The sequence below is a fragment of the Salarias fasciatus genome, chromosome 3 (genome assembly GCF_902148845.1).
Source record: "Salarias fasciatus chromosome 3, fSalaFa1.1, whole genome shotgun sequence".
Lineage (NCBI taxonomy): Eukaryota > Metazoa > Chordata > Actinopteri > Blenniiformes > Blenniidae > Salarias > Salarias fasciatus.
This window is the reverse complement of record NC_043747.1, coordinates 21,758,749-21,785,243: the sequence shown is the minus strand read 5'-3', so window position 1 is coordinate 21,785,243 and position 26,495 is coordinate 21,758,749. Positions and strand designations below refer to the sequence as shown.

At 44.6% G+C, this 26,495-nt stretch overlaps 3 protein-coding genes and 1 non-coding gene across 4 annotated transcripts; 1 reads left to right on the top strand and 3 right to left on the bottom strand.

Annotated features, from left to right (window-relative positions):
- Positions 1 to 2,214: 2,214 nt before the first annotated feature.
- On the bottom strand, positions 2,215 to 5,736 carry LOC115383416 (actin-related protein 2). Its single transcript, XM_075410408.1, is given in 11 exon segments — positions 2,215 to 2,259; positions 2,334 to 2,464; positions 2,541 to 2,594; positions 2,596 to 2,640; positions 2,642 to 2,682; positions 2,769 to 2,918; positions 2,997 to 3,133; positions 3,204 to 3,333; positions 3,435 to 3,593; positions 3,886 to 3,996; positions 5,562 to 5,736. Coding segments are annotated over 11 exon segments (1,008 nt in total). The 5' UTR covers positions 5,610 to 5,736; the 3' UTR covers positions 2,215 to 2,257.
- Positions 5,737 to 6,840: 1,104 nt separating this feature from the next.
- On the bottom strand, positions 6,841 to 8,995 carry LOC115382448 (homeobox protein SIX6). Its single transcript, XM_075410401.1, is given in 4 exon segments — positions 6,841 to 6,971; positions 6,974 to 7,137; positions 7,225 to 7,388; positions 8,555 to 8,995. Coding segments are annotated over 4 exon segments (867 nt in total). The 5' UTR covers positions 8,963 to 8,995.
- Positions 8,996 to 21,296: 12,301 nt separating this feature from the next.
- On the bottom strand, positions 21,297 to 24,578 carry b4gat1 (beta-1,4-glucuronyltransferase 1). The gene is made up of 2 exons (XM_030087922.1): positions 23,315 to 24,578; positions 21,297 to 22,970 (listed from the first exon to the last, which is right to left on the bottom strand). Exons 1-2 carry the CDS (start codon positions 24,410 to 24,412, stop codon positions 22,779 to 22,781), a joined length of 1,290 nt encoding a protein of 429 aa, XP_029943782.1. The 5' UTR covers positions 24,413 to 24,578; the 3' UTR covers positions 21,297 to 22,778.
- Positions 24,579 to 25,729: 1,151 nt separating this feature from the next.
- Positions 25,730 to 25,811, top strand: trnas-gcu (transfer RNA serine (anticodon GCU)). Its single transcript has one exon. It is a non-coding gene; the product is annotated as a tRNA-Ser (tRNA).
- Positions 25,812 to 26,495: the final 684 nt, after the last annotated feature.

The following is a 26,495-nucleotide window of genomic DNA, read 5'->3' as shown; positions in this document are numbered from 1 at the left end:
AATTTAAAAAAAAACAAATCTATTTTTCAGAGTTCACTGCTGCATTTGCTTCTCAGTTCTGCTGTTTTTTTCTCTTTTGTTTTTTTTTTTCCCGGGCCTGAGGGGAGCTGTGTGTGCAGACTGAGGGGACGTTGTGAAAATGACCCCGGAGCTCAGGCTGAATGTAAAAAAAAAAAAAAAACCAAGATGTTTCCAGCTCCTGTTCCTCCTGCTGCAAGTCGTCAGAACCCAATGACTGTTCAACTCTCAGCCGTCACGATGTGTATTTAAAACTAACTCTTAGTCGTTGGATTTGTCGGGTAGATATCGAGTACGGATCAACATATCTGCAGCTTTCATTTGGACGGGGAGCTTCATCCGGAGAACTCTGATGTGTTTTGAAACATTATTGCATGCTTTTTAAGTTTCTTTTTCTTCGTTTCCTTCATTTGCTGTGACGGTTCTGCGTGTGTGTGTGCGCGTGCGTGCGTGTGTGTGTGTGTGTGTGTGTGTGAGCGTGTGAAGCATGTGTTCATTGTGAGATCTCATAATTTCTTTCCAGTGTATGAAAAAAAAACAACACATGACTGTATTTTTGTCAGGTAACTCAGTATCGCAATAAAAAAATTGCAATATCTGTCAGTGAGGTGGTTGCAGCCAGTTTTGTGACGGTGTTTAAACAAATTCAGCCACCAGATAGCAGCAGAGACTAACACCTTTATTCCCCTCGCTGCAGGGGTGTCACACACATTTCACTACAGGTGCCGCAAACGCAGCACTGAATACTGCCAAAATAATCTTTACATTTAAACTTGTTGTGTTTAATTGAGCATTCTTGATGAAAACGTTATATTTTCACAAAATCAAAATTAAATGACAATCTCAACAAAAAGCCAATCTTCTACAGGATTTTATAAACTTTGCCAGCTTTCAAACAGCATCACTGATATCTCAGCTCACGTTTAAAAAATCTATATTTTCTTTGAATTTATTACAATTTTTTTTCGTGGTTTGGCCGGATTGGAGCCTCTTGAGGGCCAGGTTTTGCACACAAGCCTTATGTTTGACCTCCCTGATGTACTGCTTTTATCCATCCATCTATAACACCTTCATCCAACATCAGTTCATCACAAGACAAACGGTGGGAGGAAGAAAATCACACATTATTTACACCCAAAAAACTGAAGTTAGTTTCCCCTTGGGAGTTGTGCCCTCCATTGACCTTGAGCAACATCTTGCACATCAGTGAGAAACAGACTTCAACAAACACCTGACCATAGGTTTAGTAGCTATTTAGGATTGTTCGCTAGTTTTTTGTTGCGTTATTTGGACACATGGTGGCAGTAATGGGGCACAGGTGGTGTATGTAGAGGTCATAGGTCACAGGAAGAGGAACACAGGTGAGAGGGAGAGCACATAGTGGTAAAAAGACCAGCAACAAGGACAAAGACACAACTTGCTCCTGGAAAACTCTGGTATGTTCATATTTTTACTTTCTTCAACATAAGCCATCTATGAAACTGCAAATAGTTCTGTTTTTGAGTCTGCGCGTTGTTTCAAAGCTCCCATCATTAACATTGAAAAATGTCGGATTACATACTGTATTGCACAGATACAAGTTTTTCAAAGAAAGATAACAAGTCCGAGTTCTAATCTTTAACTACTTTCTGATAAAGAGAGGCGAAACCAGTGTTGTTCACGTTAGTCATTTAACACAGTGTACCAAATTTCTTGGAAATGTTTTTAAAGATATCATCCAAAAAAAAAAAAAAAAAACATTGCATGAAATCAAGAAAAATCAAGTTTGTTATATTTTTCAACATTTTTTTCTCAAAATACTAATTTAAGGCCACAAATTAATATTTTGTGGCTACAAAATCATATTTTCTGACCTGTAATTGATATTTTATGGCATTAAATTTGTGGCCATCAATTAGTATAACATTAAAGATTTCACTGCTTAAATTTGATGTTTTATTTCAGATGTCTTGTCTGGGGCTGCCAGCTGATCAGTAAAAAAAAAAAAAAAAAGCCAATAATTTGAGTACAGATTTGTACTTTAAATGTATTTTTTTCTTTTTCTGCTCCCTCTTTGTTGGCGGTCTACGTTTACCGAACCCCTCCTGAAATTTTCTGCAGCACAGCCAGCCCCTTCTCCTCGTACTCGGCTCGGGTCAGCCAGAAGGAGTCCTTGTCCTTCATGATGTTGGCCAGCACGGCGCCGCCCAGGAACACCATGTGCTTACGCCGGGGGGGGTCCTCGATCCGGATCTTGAACTTCTGCGGACGGCACGTCACGGTTCAGTGAACGTTCTAAAGTGTAGAACACCGCCGGCTGGATGACTTCCACTCACAGACAGCTTCTCTGTTTCCGTCCAGCACCCTCTCCAGGTAGAGCTGCTTGATCTCTCGCTCCAGTCTGGAGGGGAGTCCCGGGTACATGGTGCTCCCCCCGGACAGGACGATGTGCTTGTAGAAGTCCGCCCTGCAGGCACAAACACAACCTCACTGCACTTTCATTCTGTCAACACGGGGAGGGGGAGGGGAGCAGAGCGTCGGACCTGAGGTCCATGTCGGCGGCCTGGATGGTGTTGAACAGCAGCTCGCGACGCCCGCCCCTCCACGTTGATGAGGTGCGGCTGGAACAGAGCCTCGGGCCCCGAACCGTTCGCCCCCCACGTTGACCTGCCGGCCGTCGGGAAGCTGGACAAGCGGAATTTCAAGTGAAAATGTAAAACTTTCTTTCTCCGTTTCCATGATGACGTTGCCAAACGCGACGGGGGACGTACGGTGTAGGACTCCACCAGGTAGGTGGTCTCAAGCGCCAGCCGCTGCTCCTGCTCGATGTTGTAGCCCACGTAGCAGAGCTTCTCCTTCAGCATGCGCACCGTCTCGAAGTCCGCCGAGTGGTTGAAGGCGTAGCCGCGGAGCAGCAGGAGCTGCGGCGAGACGGACACGTTGGTTCTAGGCTAACCCTCCGGAAGAGACGGATGATGGGGGGCTTCCTTCGGCCTCACCTTGATGAGGTACCGCGTGATGTCCCGCCCGGCGATGTCCAGCCGGCGCGTCAGGTGCGGCAGGGAGAAGCCCTCGTACACCGGGCAGATGTGCGTGACGCCGTCGCCCGAGTCCACCACCACGCCCGTCAGCAGACCTGCCGGCGGCGGATCGGTGGGCGTTCGTCTCGGAGTATTTCAAGCACAGTTTGGTTTTCTTTGCCTTACCTTGAGCGTAGAGCGTGAGCACGGCCTGGATGGCCACGTACATCCCGTGGAACTGGTACTTCTCGAACATGACCTCCGTGATCTTCTCCCGGTTCTTCATGGGGTTCATGGGCGGCTCGGTCAGCAGGATCTGGAGACGCAGATGAACGGCTCAGGCACCATCCGCACCGAGTGCGGGGTCAAGGTACGGAGAAAGTCCAGCATTTCGCGGATACACTCGACGTTCGGTACTTTGCACTCTTTGGGGTCGATGTCCAGGCGGTCGGGGCCGAAGGTGTGGTCCCACAGGTGGAGCATGTCCTCCCAGCACCGCACCATGCCGTTCTCCATGGGGTAGGACACCTCCAACAGGGAGCGGCACTCGCTGGCCTCATCCCCCACCATCAGGTCCTGGCGGAGGAAACGGAGGTCAGGAAGCCACGGTGACGAGACTGGACCGACATTATCCCAAACCTCTTAAACCGGTTAGCGTGAAACAGACCAAAACCAATCACGCTACATGATTTATAGCTTTGAAATGTCTCTATGTGTGGATTTCTGTAGGAGGTTTTAAAATCCTGCTGACGCATCATGAATCAGTGCTGCTGTCATTAACATTCATATCTGGCTCCTTTGTGGCAAATAATGATATTTATTGTAGGATGATATGAATCGGTAGTCGGTATAAATCCGACAGTCTCACCTTGATCTCGATGTTTCCCACTTTGGTGGTGGACCGGATGATCGGACGGCCCACCAGCGCCGGGAAGATGTGGTCCGGAAAGTTGGATCCAGCAAAGCCACATTTCACAAACTGCACAGGGAAGGTCAGAGGTCAAAGGTCAGAGGTAAATAAGTCTGTTTGCAGTGTGACAAATGAAAGGAAACACCTAAAACTGACCAGAAAACAGATTAAAACCAGATATAAATCAGTACAAAGTGCTGAAATCCACAGATTTTTCCATAAGAGTGACATTTAACCCTGAACTAATGTCAAGGCGAGACGTACTGACTGAAGTTCTTGTCTTTCATGTTAAGTGAAACTAAGTTTGCGAGTTTGAAACCCGGACAGAGGCCAAACGTGACTCGTTTTCCTGCTCAGCCTTTTGGTTCCATTCATCAGTAAATCAGGTCCTCTCACTTTAATCTGCTGCCCGGATTAATCCGCGCCTCAGAAACGGAGTTTTACTGTCCTGCATTTACCAGATTGCCTTCGATTTGTTTCATTACTCTTTAGAAAAGCGCGTCAGATAAATGCTTTATGTTGTTGTCGGAAAAATAACTAACATAAGAAAAATAACGAACCTCAAGAAATCTGGAAAAACGCATTAGACTTTGGAAAGGAAGGCAAAAAGATTAAAAATAATTAAAAAAAAATTTCGATAACAGTTTAGAAATTAGATGAAGCGACTAAAACGTCCTTCCTTCCTGTAGCTCCTCCTGTTACACAATGTTTCCCGTATTTTGGATAATTTAACCCTTTCAGTGCTTAAATTGGCACATATTAATATATATTTAAATTACCTTTTTTTTTATCATGTCTTATTTGATATTTGACTTCCTTTCTATTTATTCTATTTGGAGCAATGCTTAAAAAGTTATAATAAAGTATTTGTTTTCTAAAATATCAAAATTATCTGGAAAAAAAGCTGAAAAAGAACAATGATTGTTTGTGTCCTAAATTGCAGTTGAAACTTCATAGATGCAACAAAAATAAAGTTGTTTTTGTTCTTTTTTGGGGTTTTTTTTGCTTAAATTCTACTTTGGAAGCTCTGTTTTGTGTGTTTCGCGGCTCCAGGTTAATCCGATTTGGTGTAAAATGATAAATTAAACCGTCTCTGTTGGTCCTGCGGTGGCCCGTGGAGACGACACACCCCCTGCTGGGATGTCTCGACTTGTCCCACACATTCCTTAGCCTGGAGCGGTGCAATACATTCCAGCCACAGGTGGGGGAAAAAAAAAAAAAATCAACTAAATCGGCCGGGTTGTGACTGTGGGAGCGTTTCCCTCCTCCAGAAATCTGCTCTTAAACTCTGCAATGACATATTGAAGACTTACTTCCTACTTTTTTTTTTTTAATGCTCAGTTTTTGTTCCTGCTTTTTGCCCAATGTGAGCTCATGAAAACATCACAGCCTTTTATGGCTGTGTATGTGTGTGGTGTGTGTGTGTGTACTCTGGAGGCAGGAGTGACAAGTCCGGGCAGATGTGGAGTCACAGATTCTCAGCCAGGATTTTAAGATATTTCATATAATGGAGCACTGAGTTTTCTGTTCGCTTCATTTCTTTCTGAAATCATGTTTTCCATGAGCAGTTCAGTGAACAGGAAGCTCTGCAGCTCCAGTAAAGCGGTGATGTTGCAGTGAGAGCGCCTCCTTACCCCCGTCCCGTTGTCACACACCACCACCTTCCTCCCCTGGCTGTCCATGGCTCAGCGGATCCTCTCCCACCTGCCGGAGTCGAACTAGCAGACGCTCCTCAGAGGTTGAGCATGAATCTAGCAGCGGCTGCAGCTGACAGGTGAGCAGAGGGCTTCTCACTTCTTCTCTTCTCTCTTCTTCCTCAGCGGTGGGAGGGATCGTGATGCAGGACGACGCCCACTGCACAGGGTGGAGGTCGAGCTGTTTGGCGTTTTATTTTGAAAGGGTGTCTCTGCGGTCTTCAGATCTGTCTGGATTCTTTACACGTCGCTAAAACACACCGAGTCAGGGTCACTTTGGATAAAAATAAGTTCATTTATTTACATAAAACATTTACAAAACACATTTGCTCTTGTTGCAATGTGATCAGAGGAGCGGTGGTGGTGAAAGCGTATAGGCCTTGGAGTGTGTGGTGGGCGTGACCGGGTCTCAGAGGCACATCGAGTTAAGACCCATGAGTGCTGATTTTTTTTTTTTCTTCTTCAAATGATTTCCTCTCCTCGTGGTCGGCTCCTGCGGGGGATTCAGAGCAGCTCAGGAGTGTTTGGGGTACAAACAGGAGACAGTAACGAGCAGCATAGTGATGGACGCACAGTCTGAACTGATGGAGAGTGATGCCCTCAGATTCATGTTAAGGCAGTGAAATACGACCGGTGGGGTCACGGTTGCTCACGTGCACATTTATAACTTCAGAATAATGGGATCTTTGCTTTACTGCCTTCCTTTCTGCACATCATCCAGTTTAACTCACATGTAGAAACAGAATTTAGCAGCATTTTCTGTCTGATCACAGACCGACTCTGCATCAAACTGGAGTTTTGCATTTTGACGCTGATGCTTTTCTTGCGGCTGGTTAAGGCAGTCAGTTTTCAGCATCTCCTGCCCGAATCTCTCGACGATCGAGTTATGAATGTGCACGCTCACGTGCGTGCGTCCGGCGGTGGCCTACTCAAGGCATCGTCGTCTGCTGTGTCTTCAACGATTGACAGACGTCTGACGAATCCAGCTTCCGTGGAAACTATGAGAACACTGTGAAACTCTGTACTGAAGCCAGTATAAAAGTAATGATAAAGTAGTAATACTCTTCCTATCTAAGAACGATTGGCGTTTTCTCTATAAATACTTTGCCTGAGAGGTGGGAGTACTGTTTTGGATCTAAGACGTCTTCACAGTGTCCGTGGGGTTCGTGTGCCGGGCGCCTTTCTTTCAGTGCGTATCAGTCCTCCACGCTGTCGTCTGTCAGTCCTCCTGAGATTCAAGACTTCCTCTGTGAAGTCCTCGACCCCCACCCCCAGAAGCTTCCAGTGTCTTTAAAGAGAGCCGTCTCAGGAACTCGAACTCGCTGTCGCTGCTGACGGAGATCTCCGGGTGGACGCCCCCGTGCCCCGGCGCTCCGCCTCCATGCTGCAGTCGCTGGTCTCCGGGCTGCCCGGGTGGCGGGGGGAGGCCGCCAGCAGGTGGGGGTGGCCGTGGCGCTCCTGGAGGGAGCCGTCGGGGGAGCTTTCGGACGGGAGGAGCGACGGATCCTGCTGCAGCCTGGGAGGAAACACACCACAGTGGTCATTCCCTCCTGTGACCTTTGCCCTCTAACACAAGCCCCCCCCCCCTCCCCAGTGCACGTACCTGTTCTTGGCCGAGGCGGCGCGGTCTCTCTGCCGCCGGTTCTTGAACCAGTTGCCGACCTGCGTGGGCGTGAGCCCCGTGGCCTGGGCCAGGTGGCGTTTCCGGGATGGGTTCGGGTACGGGTCCTGGAGGTACCACTCCCTCAGCAGGCTGCGAGTCCTCTCCTGACGGTGGGAGGGGGGAAACATGTAGATCAGACGTTTTCCAGGGGTCGAGCCCTTTAACACCAACATCTCTTCATAACAGCACGCCTTGTTATTTCAATATTATCCAATCAAGCCGCCGTAATCTGAGGATAATCATATTACACCGGAATTATAAATAGATCGACACATTCATGGACAGTAACGTAGATCCGCTAAATTGGATCATGTTAAGGGGCTTAATAGGCTGCGAGACAGGTTATCCCTCTGAGGTTTGGAGTTAAAAGATCAAGCGCGCTTATTATGAGTAATACTTGACCCCGCCACAAGAGGGCGCGCACCTCTATGAACACATCAACACACGTCTGGGGGGCAAAGTGTGTGAACTCCTGCTCCAAACTGCAGCCCGACTGACTGGATGCAGGTTCCTGAGTCAGTGTGTGTGCAGATCCAGGACTTTAGAATATTTTGATTCCTGCATTTTTACATTTTACTCTTAAAAGAATAATTCCGTTTGAACAGAAAGGATAACACCTGAACTCCAACTTTCATTACTTAAACTTTGAGGGAAAAAAATCTCTAAATAGACTGAAATTGCTTTTCTGTCTTGAAACTCTGTTTGACTAGAGTCTTGAAAAATGCTTGTTTTTTTAACAGAAATTTGATATTCTCTTACTGTTTTTAACCTAATAATCGTACATTTAATGATCATATTCACTTCACCCATAAAGAATTAAATCCATTAACAATTGCTTGTATTTGTTTAAGGTGGAAACAAATGAACAGTTAAAGACTTTCTCACACATTTGAGACACTAATTGCACATTTGAGTCAGATAATCGGTTCATTGAAACTATTTCAGCCACCTGCGGCCTCGCGCGGCTCCCCTGATCTCCCTGCAGCAGGACTTGATGCCAAAAGCAGTTTACAGAGGCCGTGCGGCAGAAGGCAGGAGGATCACCGGGGCTCTGGACATGATCACCTTAAGAGCTCAAAGAGCAGCCTGCGGCTTGACGTGAAAAAGCACCTGCGCCCTGGAGACGCCGGCGGCCAACTTTCTCACATTAACTTCTAATGATATACAGTTCCGTGCCTGATTGGAGAATCCACGGTTTTTACGCACGAAATTCATCATTTCGTTCACAGCAATAAATTAAATGTGGATAAATGTGGAGTTGAGCTCTGACCTTGAAGCAGTGAGTCTTCTGCTCTCCGTCCCAGATGGTGCGGGGCAGCGGGAACTTCTTGCGGATCCGGTACTTCTCCACCGGGCCCAGCGGCCGGCCCCGCAGCCGCTCCGCCTCCCGGTAGTGCGCGTCCAGCCACAGGTCCTGCAGCTTGGCGTGCGACTCGCGCGTGAACCGGTGGCTCTGGAGGATCTGGTACAGAGCCTCGAAGTTCCCCCCGTGGAAGGCCACCAGCGCGCGGGCTCGCATGACGGACTCGTGCCGGTTGAGCGCCTCCCCGGCGGAGCCCGGCACGGCGGCCGGCAGGGACCAGAGGAACCGGCCCAGGCGCTCGATGTCCCCGGTCTCCTCCAGGTTCTCGCACACCCGGGCCACCTGGTCCGGCGTGAACATCGGCAGTGGGAACATCTCGCGCGCTCGGCTGCTCAGCGTGGAAGTGCAGAAACGAAGCGAAGCCGCGCGCAACGGAGCATCCGTGCGTAAAAGCCCGTGCGTAAAAGCCCGTGCGCACCGGGATGCTGCAGCTTCCCCTACACTCGCAGGGTCTATCAGTCCCCTCTCTTATGTAACGCAGTCTTTCCTGGTATTTTGCGGGAATGCTTCAAGGAAGCCGGTGCGTCTCGGATCCCGGTTTAGATGGACAAATGAAGAACGAGGACAAAGGAGGCGGCCTGTATTTATAGCTAGTACCAATTAGCATCTCTGTGGTTGTTTTGAGAAGGATTATACGTCCCGGCCATTAGCCTCTTAGCGGGGGGTATTGTGTACAGAGTGCCTGGCTGATCAGCTTGTTTGGCTTAGCCCGAGGATACATTGACTGCCAGGATGACTGCAGTGAAGCAAACAAGTGAGGATAGGTTATTTAATAGGACTCTGTGGGAGAGATGGTCCTGGCCGGAGCAGCACAGGGCTCAGCAGTGTCTGCAGAAGCAAGCAGCACTTCACTAAATCTGCATCTGTTTGGAAACTTTATATTCTTGGTGTATTTCCTTCCTTCTTTTTAATGTCTTTGGAAACAATCAATCCTGCTTTTATTTTTATTTTTCTGCCACTGATTAAAATTCCACTTCCTGAAGATCATTGCTCCAACATTTGGCCCCAGCTAATACCCATGTAATTAAAGCAGACGTTGGTTACCACAGGCGATCCTCCCTGACCTCTGCTGAGGCCACGGCATAATGAAAAACGCCCCCTGGACATCGATGTGCAGCAGAGCAACTCCAGGACACGGAATTAATGATCTGCCGCAGCTCCAAGCCTTCTGATCTCAGCAGCTCATTAATCAGTCTAAAGGCAATTTTCTTATTAATCAGGTTAGAGTTCCTGTAAGCATCTGTCAGCTTTATAATGCAAACATGTTACACTTGATTTGCGCAAAGTAGCCTGGAGTGGAAACACATATGTCGCTCTGTGCTTCACCAAATGCTAGGAGAAAGAAGTTGCAGTTTAATTTTCAAAGCCTGGGCTGAGTTCCTACCAGAGCAGATGCAGATTAGTTCCATATAGCTCTGCATAAAGGTTGCAGTCAGGTGAAGGATCATCTGCTTTAAATTAAGGAGCTCTTGTCTTGAAAATCTGTCTCATAATGCAGATATGAACCTGGAGACCCCAAGAGCTGATTTATAAACGTCTCGTCCCGATTACTGACTTCTGTTTCAGTAATGATGTTGTTGTCTGTTTTTCCACACAGACAGCTTCATATCAGAGCCTCAGGACTGCAAACAAGACTCACACGACAAGACAGTGTCAGTTTAAGGAACTTTGAAGTAATCATAAACAAATCTGATTATAATTATCTGGGGGGAATTTAAAGTCTATTTTGTTAATCTTTAAAATTAAGTTGCATTATAAGACACCAGTGTAATGAGATTCTTTTAAATTGAATCTTGGTGAAAAAGAGTTTTTTCCTGCTTCTTCTCAACATAAAGTTCTTCACATTTGTGTAAAAAAAAAAAAATCTTTGAAACCTCCAAAAAGTTCCTTTCAATCAAAACACCAAGCATAAATACAGTTAAGTCAAAGATAAAAGTCCAAAAATAAACCTTGGAATTTATTGAAATAAAACAAATCTAATAAACACATCAGATTCACTTTAAAAAAAATCAAGATGAGCATAAATATAGAACTAGGTAAAAACAAAATGACCAAATTCATTAAAAATCAAAACATACAAAACTATTTTAAAAACTCAAAAGTAAATAAATTCAATCAAAATCCAAAAAATCCAGGAATTCAAATAAAGGCAAGGAAGATACAATTCAGTTTAAAAAAAATATAGAAATTCAAAATCAGCATAAAATTTAAAAATATATATTAATTTAAAATCTTTGAAATAAAAAAACAAAAATTTAATTATATATCCACTGGTGCAATAATGTATTTAAGAACTGATTGAGAGTAACATCCAAGAAATGTGTCAGCAAAATCACAATTGGTAATCAATAATCACTGAAAAGCTTTCCTTGAAAACAGTAATATTCCTACATCTTCTCATGATTTTGTGACCTTTAAATTATTTGCTGTTCCAGTTTCTTCCAAAAGTAACTTTGGGGATGTTTTCCCAAAATATCAACAAAGTTTAGTCCTTTCCGAGTAAACTTCAACAAAAGGAAGTGAAGACAGCTGAAAGAAGAGCTGGAACCTGTTGCATGAAATCCTGCGTCTGCTGCTCGCTTCCGACTAGAAAAACCAGTAAAAGAATCAAAGTACTAGTATAGTTAAAAAGTATCAATAAAGTACTAGTATAAGTTAAAAGGTATAGATAAAGTACTAGTAATTGTTACAATGTATCAATAAGTATGAGTAATAGCTAAAAAGTATCAATAAAGTATGAGCACCAATAAGTATTAATAAAGTCCTAGTAAAAGTTAAAAGATATAAATAAAGTACTATTAATAGTAAAAGAGAATCAACAAAGTACAAGTAATTGTTAAAAGGTACCAAAGTGCTAGTAATAGTTGAAAAAATTATACTAAAGTAGTAATAACAGTAAAAAAGAATCAAATTACAGGTAATATGCATTCATTCTTCATTCTTTTTTTAAGCAAGACACGCTAAAAGTCCATATAGATTAAAAGAAGTACAACAAAATATGTATATTATACAAAAATAACCGTCTATTGTACAATCATTTTAATAATAATAGTTCAAAAGTTTCAAGAAAAGTACTAGTAATAGTTAAAATACAGAAATAAAGTACTAGTAAAAGTTAAAATATATCAATAGTAATAGTTGAAAAGTATCAATAAAGTAGTTGTAATAGTAAAGTTATTAATGAAAACTAGTGTTAATTATGAGATATAAATAAGTACCTAGTATTTTGTTACAGTGTATCAATGAAGTACTAGGATAAAGTTAAAAGTTCTAAAAAAAGTGCTAGCAATAGTTTAAAATGTATAATAAGTGCCAGTAAGTAGTGATTGAAGTCATCAATAAATGGTAGAAATGAGATGATTTGTATCAGAAGTGTATAGAATGGTCAGTTTGAACCGTCCAGCGCTGATCACTGATCACTAACTCCTGTTCAGAATGAAGTGCAGGACTGATCTGCTGACAGCAGCAGCAATCATTTGATACATGTTAGACCTTAAATCTACTCCAGATTAAATACCAGGTGGGATCGGCGCCTTCACACACACAACAACACACACACACACACACACACACACCACACACACACCAGAAGGAGAGAAATTAGCTAGTGAAGATCACGCTCACATTTAATCTAACCCGTCCAAGTTTTCAGACACTTCGCTCCAGTGATCACCAACTCCACACCACACACACACAACACACACAACACCCACACAACACAGTGTCACACACTCACCTTCATTACATGACCCCCCCCCTCCCAATCTGTTTAACACATGAGAGCAGACTGAACTGAAATCTGCTTAAGCGCTCCGAGCCGTTGGAGCAGGATGAATCATAAGACGGAGCAGGGAGGAACAGATGATGTGTGTGTGTGTGTGTGTGTGTGTGTGTGTGTGTGTGTGTGGTGTGTGTGTGTGTGTGTGTGTGTGTGGTAGTGAGGCTGGAGGGCCGTCCCAGTGTCAGTTCCCCGTCTTCGTCAGTGACGTTATTGATTTTCCTGGTGTGTGTGTCAGTGGCCTCAACCAAACAAACAGTGGTCAGACGAGCGCGTTGCTGTGATGACGAGTTAATGGACTTAACTCCTTTCAAGATTCATTTTTAATTTCTAAGATAGAGATAAGAAGCGGGATAAGTTATAAAAAATTAAAATAAAAGGCAACAGACAAAAAAAGGGGCTAAAAGTATGTAAAACCAGGCGAATGATAAAGATGGACCATTCATAAAACAGGATGACAGAAAACAGTACCGCAGTTCAGAGCAGAGTAGAAATACTTCATTAATCCCAGAGGGAAATTCAAGACAGTTGTAACGACTCAACACGTTGCCGTGTAGACGGACATCGTTTTCAGAACGTTGTCGTGTAAACGTGAACTTTACTGGAATAAAACAAAACAAAACAAACAAACAAAAAAAAAACAATTCCTTTCACTTGAAAACCAAAGCAGCAACCTTGGGATTGCTCTACCAAACCACACCTGCCTACATGCATGTAAGGAGTTCTTTATTACCCACAATGCATTTTATTTTGGTTCAGTGTAAGAAAATAGCACATTGTGTGAGTAGGCTACCAAATGAAGATAGCTAGTCTCTGTTTAATTATGCTTACAAATGGAGAAAGCGCTCTATAAATATCCCGACATATAAGAAAAAAATTGACTTCGTAACTAATTTCACAGCCTGGACTCAAACCAGGGTCGTCCTTACAGTGAGACCACAGTGTCATCCACTACACCAGTATGCTGGTAAAACTTCGTCACATTATGTATTTCTAACCCAATTTTGCTGCTTTTTTGAGACGACACGGTGTTGTAGTGGTTTTACCCTGTCAGCTCTGTCAGAGACCCCGGTTCGATTTCCAAGTCAGAAGGTTGCAATGTTTGTAATTAAACATGTAATGTGAAAAAAAAAAAAGTTTTAACAGTTTTTACTTCTGCTGATGCACAGATGCTGCAAAGGTTTTAATTTTGCGAAATATATAAAATCATAAGAAAGCTTCTTGTACTTTTTCATGAAGTTACTTGTTTTGTTTATTTGATGTAAACAGACGCTCCTGTGCTCGGCGCCGTCTGCATGATCTGGTAATAAAGAGGACAATATGTTCATGTTTTAAGCGATGGTAATTTAACACACACACACACACACACACACACACACACACACACACACACACACACACACTGGACAGGCCTCATTGGCCATTTGGCATAATTAATCAGAGGCTTAAGCAGAAGTCTCATGATTAAAAAAAATGACCTGTTGAATTTGCCAAAGGGCAAAGCAGGGGGTATGCGTGCATGTGTGTATTCCTGTGTGACTCTGTGTGTGTGTGTGTGTGTGTGTGTGTGTAGAATAGAGGGTATTAGCATGCTGTATAAATCCACACCCACCAAGCACAATTAACAAGCAATTGGGAGGAGAAGTAATTAGTATTATCTGCTTATCACCGTCAACCCCTATTGTAAAGAAAAACACACAATGACACTCACACACACACACACACACACACTCACTCACACACATATACATGCACACACTAATTCCCTCCAGGCAAATGTATCGGGGCTAATTACAAGCTCATTTACAACTCAATAGCAGCATCCTCTCAGACAGGTCTATCCCCGGAGCGTCCTCCCCTCCCCTGCCTGTCAGCTCACAACCCTCCGTCCCTCCAAACCCTCGGCCGAGCTCTCGCCAAACAAACGCCTTCTCCGTCCATCGCTGAGGGCGTGAGAGCAGCAAACATCCCGACTTAGCAGACTCAGGTGATGTTAGGAGTGTGAAGAGTGACGGAGAGTCTGAAGTCAAGGCCGAGCCTCGTCTGTTCGACGGCGTCTGAAGCGTAAAGACGCATTTTAGATAAGCTTCCGATTTACACGGAAGAACTCGGAAAGAGATTGGAATGGACCAGGGGTCTGCAACCTGCGGTTCTGGAGCACATGTGGCTCTTCAGTCCCTCTGCAGTGGCTCCATGAAGCTTTCACAATTTGAAATGTGAATGAACGTAAACTGAGTTTTATTATAGTTACACATCATTATACTGTTCAAAATGATTCGTCACTCTTGGTTCAAAAGGGATTCAATAAAGGTACAAGTACAATTAGGAAAAACAGCTAAAATCACAAGAAATGGGAAAAAAAGTAACAGAACAGCTTAAAAACGTGAATGTCTAGAATTTCCAGAGAAGAACATAGTATTGCTGAGAAAAAAAAGCAAGCAAAACTGCTTGAAAGGAGATAAAATGGTTAAAACTGCTAAAATTTCCAAATTTTCAACAAAAAATACTTGAAAATAGGAGCAAAATATTAAAATCAAGTAGAACAATAGGTTAAAATTAATAAAATGTTCACTATTCTGAACCAGAACTTCATAAAAAACATAGAAACAAAGTTAAAGTTAATCTCATTCATTTCACTACGCAGAAGCACAGCAAGCCTGAGAAGAACTTATATATTTAGTAATCTGTTGTGGACTGTGAAAGATCATCATTGAGCTTGCAATATAACTTTTATTCTGAAACTAACTTATTTCTTGCTTGAATTTATTAAAAAAAAACTCTTTGAATTCCCTAAACATTTTGATTTTTGAAGGACGTGCACATTTACAACTTGCTCCTTCAAACAGCAAATACCGATATTTGTCTTCAAATCTAAGAAGAGAAAATCTGAAATCCTCATCATGACCTGTAATCTTATGGTGTTTTCCTCATTTTGGATTTAAATATTCATATATGTGCTCTAAGTTGTGCTTCCATGCCGTCTAAAGTTCATCAGAAAGCCGCAGCTGACACCTTCCGCTGCCTTCACATTATATAATTCCAGTTGAAGTGTCGCTGAATTAATAGACTAAGAAGCTCTTTTCCACCTGGATCTGTCTGGAGGACAGTCTGTGTCACTGGATGTCCTCTCCAGGGCGGCTGGTGGAGGATTGAGCGCTTGTTCCCTCCCCTCCGTAACGCCGCACCACCTTCAGACGCTATCATGCACTGTGTTTGAGGGATCAGCTTACCCCAAGCTCACCGTTAGCTGGCAAAGTCTCATCTAAGCCCTAAGAAAAATAGACCAGCGAATCGCCGCTCGCGCCCGAGTGTGTGTTTTCTTGTTTGTGGTCCGGGGAGCTTTGAGTGCAGGAAGTCAGAGGGAGAATATTATTCGATGGAAGGGCTGAACAATATGTTGCATACTTGGACCCATCCTTTAAAAAAAGTGGCGTCAGTGCACTTCTAGCATGATATACATGTAGAAAAAAAAAAACGGAATTGCAATAAGCTGTTGCAGATGTAGCGATACTGTGTCCATGCTTGCGAAAAATCTGTTCAATAAAAGAAACTGAGTCACAGCTGGTGTAAGTTTGAAGCATTTGCATAAACAATCTCATCGTTGCACAAAGAGACTAACATCATCTGCATAACTGTTTATATTCAGCACAAATAAAGCTAACAAAACAAGTTTATTGACATAATGTAGCCTTAAAATCAGACATATTGAGACATATTCGATACTGGAAAACACTGTAATTACATTTTCACACTGAATATCAATTTATTGTTAATTCAGTGACAAACATGCAGAGCTGGACAACTGAGCACATTAAGCACAACTGCTGTTACATCCGTTATAATTCAGTTTTAACAACAACAACAAAAATGCAGTTCATAAATTTTTTAATCCATCTCATCATGAGTTGATTTCTTGGTACAAACTGTAATCGCATATGACTATCATAAGTACCAATTAAATGTAATGGGGTGTTTGTTTAATTTACTGTAATTCTATATAAAAAAAAGGTTAAAGACCGCTGTTTTAAATGCTTTATTAGAGGAGTTTTATGTTTAAAATATTTTTTCACAGCTCAAATAGATTCCTCTCAATACAAGTAGTGTATATAATATAGTAAATGTTTGAAAAATACAGATTTTTATTCCAGACACAGTAAAGACATTAGTATTTGTTTCAGTACTGCTTGATATTCCCGTCCTCTTCCTCTGCAGCCCATCATCCTCCTCCTCATCCTCATGGTATGTAACAGGTGTTACTGGAGTTGTTTAGGAATCCTGAGGGATTTGAGGTGGGACTTATTCTTACCTAATGCTCTAATGCTCATTAATTCCTGCTTTGGTGACTTACCTCCTCTGATCCTCTCTGGATCTCCCGGCCCAGGCCGGGCCGTCCCGCGCTCCCTGATGCCGAAGGGCGCGTCGCCTCCTGGAGGAGCGCAGGACCGCCAGGGCCCGAACATGGCGTCACGTCACTGGTTCATCCAGTTTGAGTGTCTGCCTTGCTTTTGGGTTGTTCTGAGCATTCAGTCTCCAGACGACAATAAGTAATCTGATTCAACTATAAACAGTACATATAAAATTGTGATGTGCTTTATTTAAAATTTACTGCTGAGTAAGTCATGCTTTAAGTCCTGATTTAAAGGAAGTCGGTGGATCAGCAGGAAGAGTAGGAACTAAAATCTGCTTCACCTCGTTTCTTCGGACTCTGTGAACCTTAAATAAACCTCTTTCTGAGGACCTCCGGGGTCTGGATGGTTCATGTTCTGCTCGTAAATCTGACATTTATTCAAAGGTTCACAGACAAGAAGTCAGATTTTCAAGTCCTTTGACACACAGGCAGTTGTTGTAATGCTATAAATTGTATGATCTGAGCCACATAGAGCATGGAGAGATTAAATAAAAGTGGCCCGAGGACAGAGCCTTGAGGAACCCCACAAGAGATTTCTATACATAAACATTCAGAATTATCAACTGAGACAGAAAACTGTTAACTTAAGTACAGGACCAACATTTGATGAAAGACTGAAACAGGAAATAGTGTCAAATATTATTTGTATAGTTATTCTATATATGATGATGGTCAATTTAGCACTCTTTAGATTAAACTGAGTGTGAAATAAGATAATTTCGAGCAGATTCCAAAAATTGTGTTTGCACTGGCCTGAAAATGGCTTCCTGTGGTTCGACTAAGGCTCAAACTAAATGACTTTATCAGGTGAAAATGAAAAAGTTAGTTGTGGAAATGGTTCAGTCCATTTTTAAAAGCATCATGGATCTGCTTCTCCCTTTATTCTGTTTTTATTTTCATTTCACCTTATTTATACAGGTGGGCTCTATTGAGATCCAGGGTCTCATTTCAAGAGGGACCTTTTCGGTGGCTTTTTCAGAACCCTGGACAGATTCCCAGGAGAAGCAGTGAAAACAGCCGCCAGTGGCTTATATTGATTTTGATTCAAGTCGGGTTGTGTGATCCTGACAGCTCAACCAAACTTTAATCTGTCATAGAAATCCCACCTAATCTCCCGCCTCACCACTGCTTTATTAAGTATATTATCTGTCAACTTTAACCTTTGGGAGCCCGTCGGGCGCGGCGCGAGCCGCCGCTTTCCGCTGCAGCGGCGCCGGGACGCCCCAGTAATCTGACGCTGGGGAAAAGGTATCATGTCCACCATCATCTGTTCCTCAATCACCCCGATCAGCGAGCCCCGGTGTTTGCTCATCGATCGCCGGAGAATTAAGCGAGCGCGAACGCATATGCTTCCGCCCGCCGCCGCCGCCGTTTGAATCTAGTGGCATTGTTTGTTTCCCCCCTTCGCCACGGCGGGGGTGGGGAGCACTGAGAGGCGTTAGCTTGGTGCGAAGGATTACCTCGAAGCTGTTAGGCCTCCTTTTCTCTTCCCCCCCGGGCTTTTGTCACGTCTCATTACCGCCGCCCGCCGCCGCGGCGGATCGTCTGGCGTTGAGCGGGACGCGTTTAAGGTGCGGGCAGCCCGCGCGGCCAGGAGCACCGGGGTTTAGAGGCGCGGCGATACGGGCGCCCTTCGCCTTGAGAGGCTTGTTCTGTAAGCAGACAGGTAACCTGCTCCCAAAGCTGGCATTGATGGCAGCTAAGCCGCGGCTCGTTTAAGTGAAACGGATGCCTGCCTCTCAGAGCGAGCGCTTACAATCTGTTGTTGTGACCTTATCAAGGCAGGAGCGGCTGAGAGCGGCCGGCGTGTAATTAACATGGAAGATGAGGAAAACACACCTGTCCAGGCCGCCTCGACCACAGTGTCTCACATTTTATGTGATTTAGATTCATTTAACCCCTGAGAGTCTAAAACCCTCCGTTCAATTCAAAATTGAATTTAAATTCAAAATCTGAAAGAGTAGAGGTTTATTTTTTTTTCACTTTTTTAGCTTTGTAAGTTTAGTTTAGTTTTTTTTTTCCACTTTCTGAGACTATTTTGTAACAATTTTATGACTTTTCTAAATACCAGTCAGATAATACAGTATTTCTTAACCAGAATTTAGAAACATTACATTAAACAGAGTGAGGACGTTCACCTCTTGTTGGTTCACTAATTCATCTATTAATTATTTTTCCATGATCAATGAATTGTTTGAACATAAAACTTGTTGATAATCTAATCTATGCACTTGATTATTTCTATTTTTTTAATATTTCATTTGGTTACAGGTATATAATACAAATAAAATATAAGAAGTAAAAAGTTCAGTTTGATTCGAAGGAAAGGTAGATGATGAAAAAGACAAACAATTCACACCTAGTGCAGCCTGTTCAAAAAAGGAAGTTTGGGCAACACTTGACTTGAAGCACCCCTGTATAACACATTATAAGTATATGATAGCACTGTATAACTATAGTTATAAACAGTCATAAATGATCAACATGCTTTATAACATCAGGACCTAACCCTAACCCTAACCCTAATCCTATGCTGTATAGTGGGTTATAAAGCATTGTGATCATTTATGAGTGTTTATAACTACTTATAATGTGTTATACCGGGTGCTTCAAGTGAAGTGTTACCGAAGTTTGCTCTTCTTTTAAATTCATACCCCTTTTCAGTTCTCGAAGAATGTCATTGCATAACTAAGCCTCGTGCATTTCCTTCATGATCAATTTTTTTTTTGCACATTTTTCCTGATAATGTAAAATAATTCGAAGGTGAATCTAGTAAGTGACACGAATTTCTCTTAACTCCACATGTGGATGTGCTTTAAACTGCTGCGAAACTTAAGAATTTGTTTTTGTGTTTTCTCTATTTATGCTGCATCTTTTAACAGGCTGCAGCGATTGTTGTGTTTTTTTTCTGAGGGAATCTAAATCCCCCTCCGAGACACCTCTGACCACGAAACACCTATTCCACGTACGTAAGGATCTTTTCAACCATTTCTCTGAGCCAATTAGCCTAATCATTGGCAAATCCTTCCAGTCAAGAGGCTCTCCTGAAGAAACTGGCCGCGTCGAGCCGAGAGGTAAAACGAACCCGGTCGTCGTTCTGCGTTTCATGTTTCGGATTCCTTCCAACCACATGGGTCATCGACTCTTTTTTTTTAGAATCTAACGATCCACTGACCCACAGCGAAGGCCTGTTTGTGTACAGGCCTGTTTGTTGACCCCTTGCTCTCGTTGGCTGACCCACCCCCCCGCCCTCCCGGGGGGGAAACCCCCCGCCGCCTGCTGATCTCGCCCTCCAGCTGCTTCCCTCCACCGTCCAGAAGCCGCCGAGCCGAGCTCTCCTCGGCCTTAGCGGGACGGCTAATCTGTGTGGTGGGAGGCCTTCTCCCCCCCCCTCCCTCCCCGCCTCCCTCCCGCCAGCGCAGCGCGGCGCTAATTGCTCATGTCACAAAGCTCCGTGACCCAGATAAGACTTCACTCCAGCAAGCTGTTGGGATAAACCCCACTTTACCTCACCAAACCTGCCACTCCTGATCCACTGCCCCCCCTCCCAACATCTCTGCACCTTCTGCCGCCTCATTAACACCCCGGTCCGGGGGGGGGACCACCGAGTTCCACCTCGTTAGCACAAGAAATGAATCCCCCATGAAGTGACCCCGCTTTTATTTTACCTGAAGGTCGAATTCTTCGACAGATTCTTCGAAAATCAGTGGATGGACGGGTTTTTTTGTTTTGGGGTGCGCCCAATTGAAAGCTGACCTGACTCCAAAGCGCGGTTGCGTGCTAGAATCCCCGGTGTGCCTGGCTCATGACGCAGCCCGGTAATGCAGGCTTAGCCACCGAATGCCTCAGATGGTGGTCAGAGTGCCGAATGTCACACGTGCGCCACCGCGGCGGCCAGATGGCGGCTCACACGTCGCAAAACACACACTCCAAACTCATCTTTCATGCTTTTTTTTTTGTTTCCTCCAACTGAGTGAAATGCCACAGGTTGCCGGTCAGAAGCCTCGCGCCGCCGTTTGCAGGAAGACCTCGAGCCGAAACCCCACCGAGACGTCTTCAGATTCCACTTTAACACAGATCTTAATTACTAAGTAGGAGCTTTTAATTGGCTGCTGGCTCGACTCACCTTGCAGCTGCTGGTGCAGGGATTCCTTTAACCCCCCCGCTCCGCCCCCTTAAGCCATGTTTCACCACACGTTCATGTCAGCCGTGTCAAGTGGCAGGTCAGCGATACACAACACAAACAATGCAGATTCCTACGCCGTTCAGGGCGGTACAACCTTTCCCGTGGGCGTCGGCGAAACGCGGCGGACCCGACTTGTCGTTACAAATCCCTCCGGCGAGGTTAATTGATTGGATCTGAGCGTTTCCATCCCGCACCGTTAAGCCCTCTCAAGCATGTTTGAAACCCGGAGTGAATCACAGTTTAACCGGTCAGGCAAACGTCATCCAGGAGGTTTAATAGAAATCCAGATCAGGCAGTTCACACACAGGAAAAATAGAGAGGAGGAGAAGCAATGTGAATAGGAAACAAAACAGAGCACTGCATCACATGATCAGATCCCAAATAAAGGCTGAAAAGATGATTCAACACAGTCGATTTCAAAACCAAACTTCATCTGGCACAATAGAAAATAACATTATCACAATAAATAGATCAAAAACTCAACAAATATCTCCAAAATCAACAAGATAACATTGAAAAATAACCAAACATCTTGTTAAAAGACATGAGCAGCGGTCGTCATGAACCTCGTACTATATGTACCTCAGAGTAACGCAATGATAAAGTTCAGGAAGTTGTTCATTAGTGATGTGGAACTTTTCGAAACAAGCAGCTTTTTCTTGACTGTACATGATATTTATCTCCCTGCTACATTACTCCTGCCCGTTGAGAAGCAGTGCGATACAGAAAACGGTATCCAGCGCTGCTCGTCAAAGATCCCCGGCTTCAGTCGACCTACGTTTTGCTCAATAAGAATCAGCTTTTGTCAAAAAGCTGTTTTATTCTATGAGATACTGTTCCGCTGTGACACTTTTTCTTTCCCAGCATTAGTCTGGAAATCTTTTAGATGCAGTAAACCCAAGAATAACTGTAAATATCATGTAAGATTTTCCAGTGACGGCTATCCTTTTCACAAAAAGTGGGATATTGGTGCACTGCGCTTTCATTTTATTGCCTACAAATGTTGGGATTTGAAATATTCAGTCAGTCTTTATATACAGTAACGCTTTTTTACAAGAGTCATCCTAAAGAAGGCCTGCCTCGCACTTTGAAAACCTCTGATCTAAACTTTAAATAAGAGTAGTGTCACATCCTCAGCAGCGTCGCACAGTGTTGACAAAAAACAAAAAAACAAAAACAAAACGTATAAAGTTGTGTAGTGCGTTAATCTCATCAGTCTGACAGTTTAGGAACAAAACTAAACACTTCCAAGGTATTAAAATGTGAACAAACCACTGGAGTAGCTTCACATCCTCTGAGCTCCAGGACCAGGACTGTTGTGGAGTCTATGTCCTCGTGCTGCCCCCTGCTGGTGAGAGCAGGAACTGAGAAACCCTCAAAAAAAAAAAAAACTATCATGAACCAATACAAAGATATAATATCACCAAACCCCGCGGGCCTGGAGGATCACGTGAGAACATTATTATTCCATTACCGAGGAGAAATATTCTGTGTAGCACTTTAAATTCTACATGAAAATGAGCTTATAAATAAAGTTTGAACGTTGTGGCTGATCGGCGTGAGTTTAGCAGGAAATGTGGTTTTAAAAAGGCTCGTCAGTCATAAATCCTGACCCTTCGCAGGAGTTTATTCAAAGTCTTGTGCTCCGGTCGGTGTGTCTGAGTCGTACTGCTTCAAAGACGGGAAACTGAAAAGCCCCGATCCGCCGGCCGGGCTTCCGGCTTCCGACTCCGCTCTTTGACCGGCGGGACGCGGCGTCTCAGCAGCGCCGGCTGGAGGATGGGTACTTGGCCTTCAGGCCCTCCTTGAAGCTGCGGAACAGGACCCGGTTGTGTTTGTTCTCCTCGTCCTTCCTGGCGTGGAACTCGCCCTGGATCTTGAAGCCCCGGTGCACCACGAAGGCCGAGCTCAGCACGGAGAAGCGGTACCCGGCCACGTGGAGCTCGCAGGCCTGGGGGGGAGCAGAGAGCAGGGTCAAACAGGGTCAAACAGGGTCAAACAGGGTCATCGTGATATTTACTGTCTTTTCTTCAGTTTATGCTGCACGTCTTGTTGTCTGGATGGGTTTCAAAGAGACGTGCCTCCACAAAACAATGTACAATTGTAGTTATTTTGCTGTATTTTTTTTTTACAAACCACTAGATGTCACTGTGTGACGACATAATACGGCTAGAAGCAGTGAAACTCTCCATTCATCCCATAATTAAGTGATGGTACAAGTAAAATGTCACAAAACTAAAGGACTTGTTTCGTATGCCTTCAAACCCGGTCTTCTGGACCGGACGGCTGGCCCACCTGGCTGATCCGGTTGAAGCCATACTGCTTGAAGCTCTCGTCGTAGAGGGGCACGGCGCGGGGCCCGATGTAGAACGGCTCCCAGGGGTCGACCCAGGGCAGCGTGTAGGCCACCTCCAGGGTTCCGGTCTCCCTCACGTGGCTGTTGACCCAGCGGGAGTAGTTGGTGGGCGCCTGGCAGCGGGGGCACAGCTCCTCGTAGAAGGGCCGCACCTCGCCCACCTGGTAGAGCTGGACCAGCTCCGACTTGGTGGCGGGCATCTTCCTGGCGTGGCGGATCTCGAACGCCGGCAGGACGAAGACCTCGGCGGCGGCGGGCTCACGCCGGGCCGCCATGGCCAGGAACTGCTGGTGGAGGTCGGCGCTGGGCATCATGTCGATGTCGATGACCAGGACGTAGGCGGACTCGGCGCCTCCCCGGGCCACGTTGCGCAGCAGGTTGTTGGGGTAGGACACGTTCCCGCTCATGGCGTAGTTCTTGTGCTGGTCCCGGTGGGTCTCCAGCCTGGAGAAGACCGACGCGCAGTCCTCCAGCCCGGCGAAGGTCTCGCGGTCCTGCTCCGGGAAGCTGGCCATCTCCCCCGACAGGCACACCAGGTGGAAGTCCACCAGGGCCTGGATCTGCGGGCAGAAGAAGCTGAGCGCGTACGCCAGCGCCGTGGCGAACTTCACGTCCTGCCCGTGCGCGAAGACGGCCACGGACAGCGGGTTCTGCCAGCGCTCCAGCAGCGAGTCCAGGTGGTGCAGGTTGTTGATGGTGGTGTGCGTGGCCATGGCCAGCACGCCGGGGTCGGATCCCGGCTTCTGGTTGCTGGTGAAGTCACTTTTGATCAAGTTCTTGTAGACCCGGTACTGGCCGCTGCTGTCAAAGATCCCCCCGGTGGACAGGGAGAACCGGAGCCGCTCCTTGCGCGAGTTCTTCTCCTGCTGCGCGCTCCTCCGCGACCCGGAGCCGCCGAACAGCTCCGAGTAGCGGTACCGCTGCTGCTTCCCGTGGAAGCGGGACAGGAAGGACAGGTAGATGAGCTGCAGCAGCGCCACGAGCAGCAGCGCGCTCAGCACCACTCTGAAGGCCGAGCACTTCTTGGACAGATGCATCGCTCACGCGGCTGCGGCGGGACGCTGCGCCCGCGCTCCCTGCTGCATGCCCGCACGCACACACCTACAGGCCGGCCGGCTGCGCGCGCGGCTGCACTGTCTCTGACCCAGATTCCCGGTCGGAGTCACGACGATTCTCCATCAAAACAACAACAGTTGTCAGCAGCCAGCGATCACGGAGAAGCTGCGACGGCGGCGCACGTCGATGCGCGATGGCCGTAAAGACTCGAAGAGAGGCGCAGCGGGATCTACGGGCTCCGAGCGAAGCTGGCTGGAGGCCGGTAGATGGAAGGGGGATAAAATAGACAGAGAGATGAATAAACCGTGATAAAGACAGCTTCAACTGCGGCTAGCGTGCTCAAAATAGAAGTCATTTGATTTCAGTGCGTATTTATTGCCTATACTACGGTAAACAGTGTAGAGGACGGCATGTGATTTTTACAGTGCTCCATTATTATGTTTATTACGGTCAGCACAGAACGCATATAGATAATAAATCCATTGTAGATGATAGATGGATAGATCACAATCATGGCAATTATGTAAAACAAAAAAAGTTCAGCATCTCAAAAACCCTACCTGGGGAGAAATGAAAAGATAAATATGCATTTTATATTTACTTTTTTTTATTAATATTACTATTGCGGCATGGATCAAGGATAATTTAAAATCAGGATATTCCAATTTGGTGTCGATATTATAATAAGTGTAATTTGTATAAATAGACAGACAGTTGTTTGTTTGTTTGTGAACTGTGTGTGTGTGGGGGGGGGGGGTTATTGTTTAATTTTAGAAATGTATTTGATTCTTTTGTGTATCTTTGTTTTTCGCTTTGTCTCTGAGATCATCTATCTATCTATAAAAATTATTTGTATGTGTTTGAAGATCACATTAGATTATCTCCACAGATTGTCAGATTTGCCCTACAGTCTAAAATAATATTCCACCTTTATAAAATGAAAACCAAGGTTTATTAAAACCGGGAAAAATATCTTATGAATACTTTTAAGAAGAAAAAAAAATCTGTCTTAAAATGAAATAGTGAATTATATTTTGTTTCCGGTGGGAAAACGGAAGTGACGTACCAGGTCGTTTACCGTATTAAATGCTGCAAACGTGCAGCGTTAAGGACCGAACTGACATTAATTTACCCGTATGCGTCTGAGTGGAGTCAGGATCGACTGCGGTGTGTAAACGTTTGCTCCCTCGGGCATTTTCGGTGAGTTTAAAAGCGAGAAAACTGAACACAAACGGTATTTTTATGTTCGCATATATGTACCGTTCGTGGACGACTCGTACATCCATATGCGATATCTCGACGAGGTGGCCGAGTGGTTAAGGCGATGGACTGCTAATCCATTGTGCTCTGCACGCGTGGGTTCGAATCCCATCCTCGTCGAAATCCACTTTTCTCTTTAAAAAAATTATTACTCTTGAATTTTTTTTTCATTTACAAACTTCAGTTACCCCAAAATCCCTACCATTCACTTGTATTCATTCACATTGTGTGTAAAATGACAAAATTATAAAAAATAAATAGTCTTCCTTAACAGTCAAACACTTTCTATCAACTCACAATGTTCAATGTTTCAATTATTTTTGTTGAGACATAGCAATTAAATACATTTCTCAATTGTGAATGTCAAAAATCAGATTGTGTGGCCTAGTAATGGTTGAATGTAAAAACAAAATAACTAAAAACACAAATCTGGAAGAAAAAAAAAATGCCACAAAAATCGTAGCCCTCCCCCCTCCCCACCCTACCTGCTGAGTGGGATTCAACATTGTCCATTATCTATTTTCAAATGTGAAATGAGCTGTCCCCAAATCTTTTTAAAGTCCCCCAGTCGGTCCTAAAGTGTGAATCGAACCCTCTCTAAAGTGTCTGTTCAATTAAATCACTTTCTTCACTAACTCAAAATTTACTTCACAAAACTTAACATTGTTCCAAATATAGTTAACTATAAGTGTAGGTAAACCTGAAATAAAAATGTACACACCTACGATGCTGCTTCAGACACAGGATGCAGCTGAAACTGGATCAGCTCAGTAAAATCTCATCAGTTTTCCTCTGAGACATGTG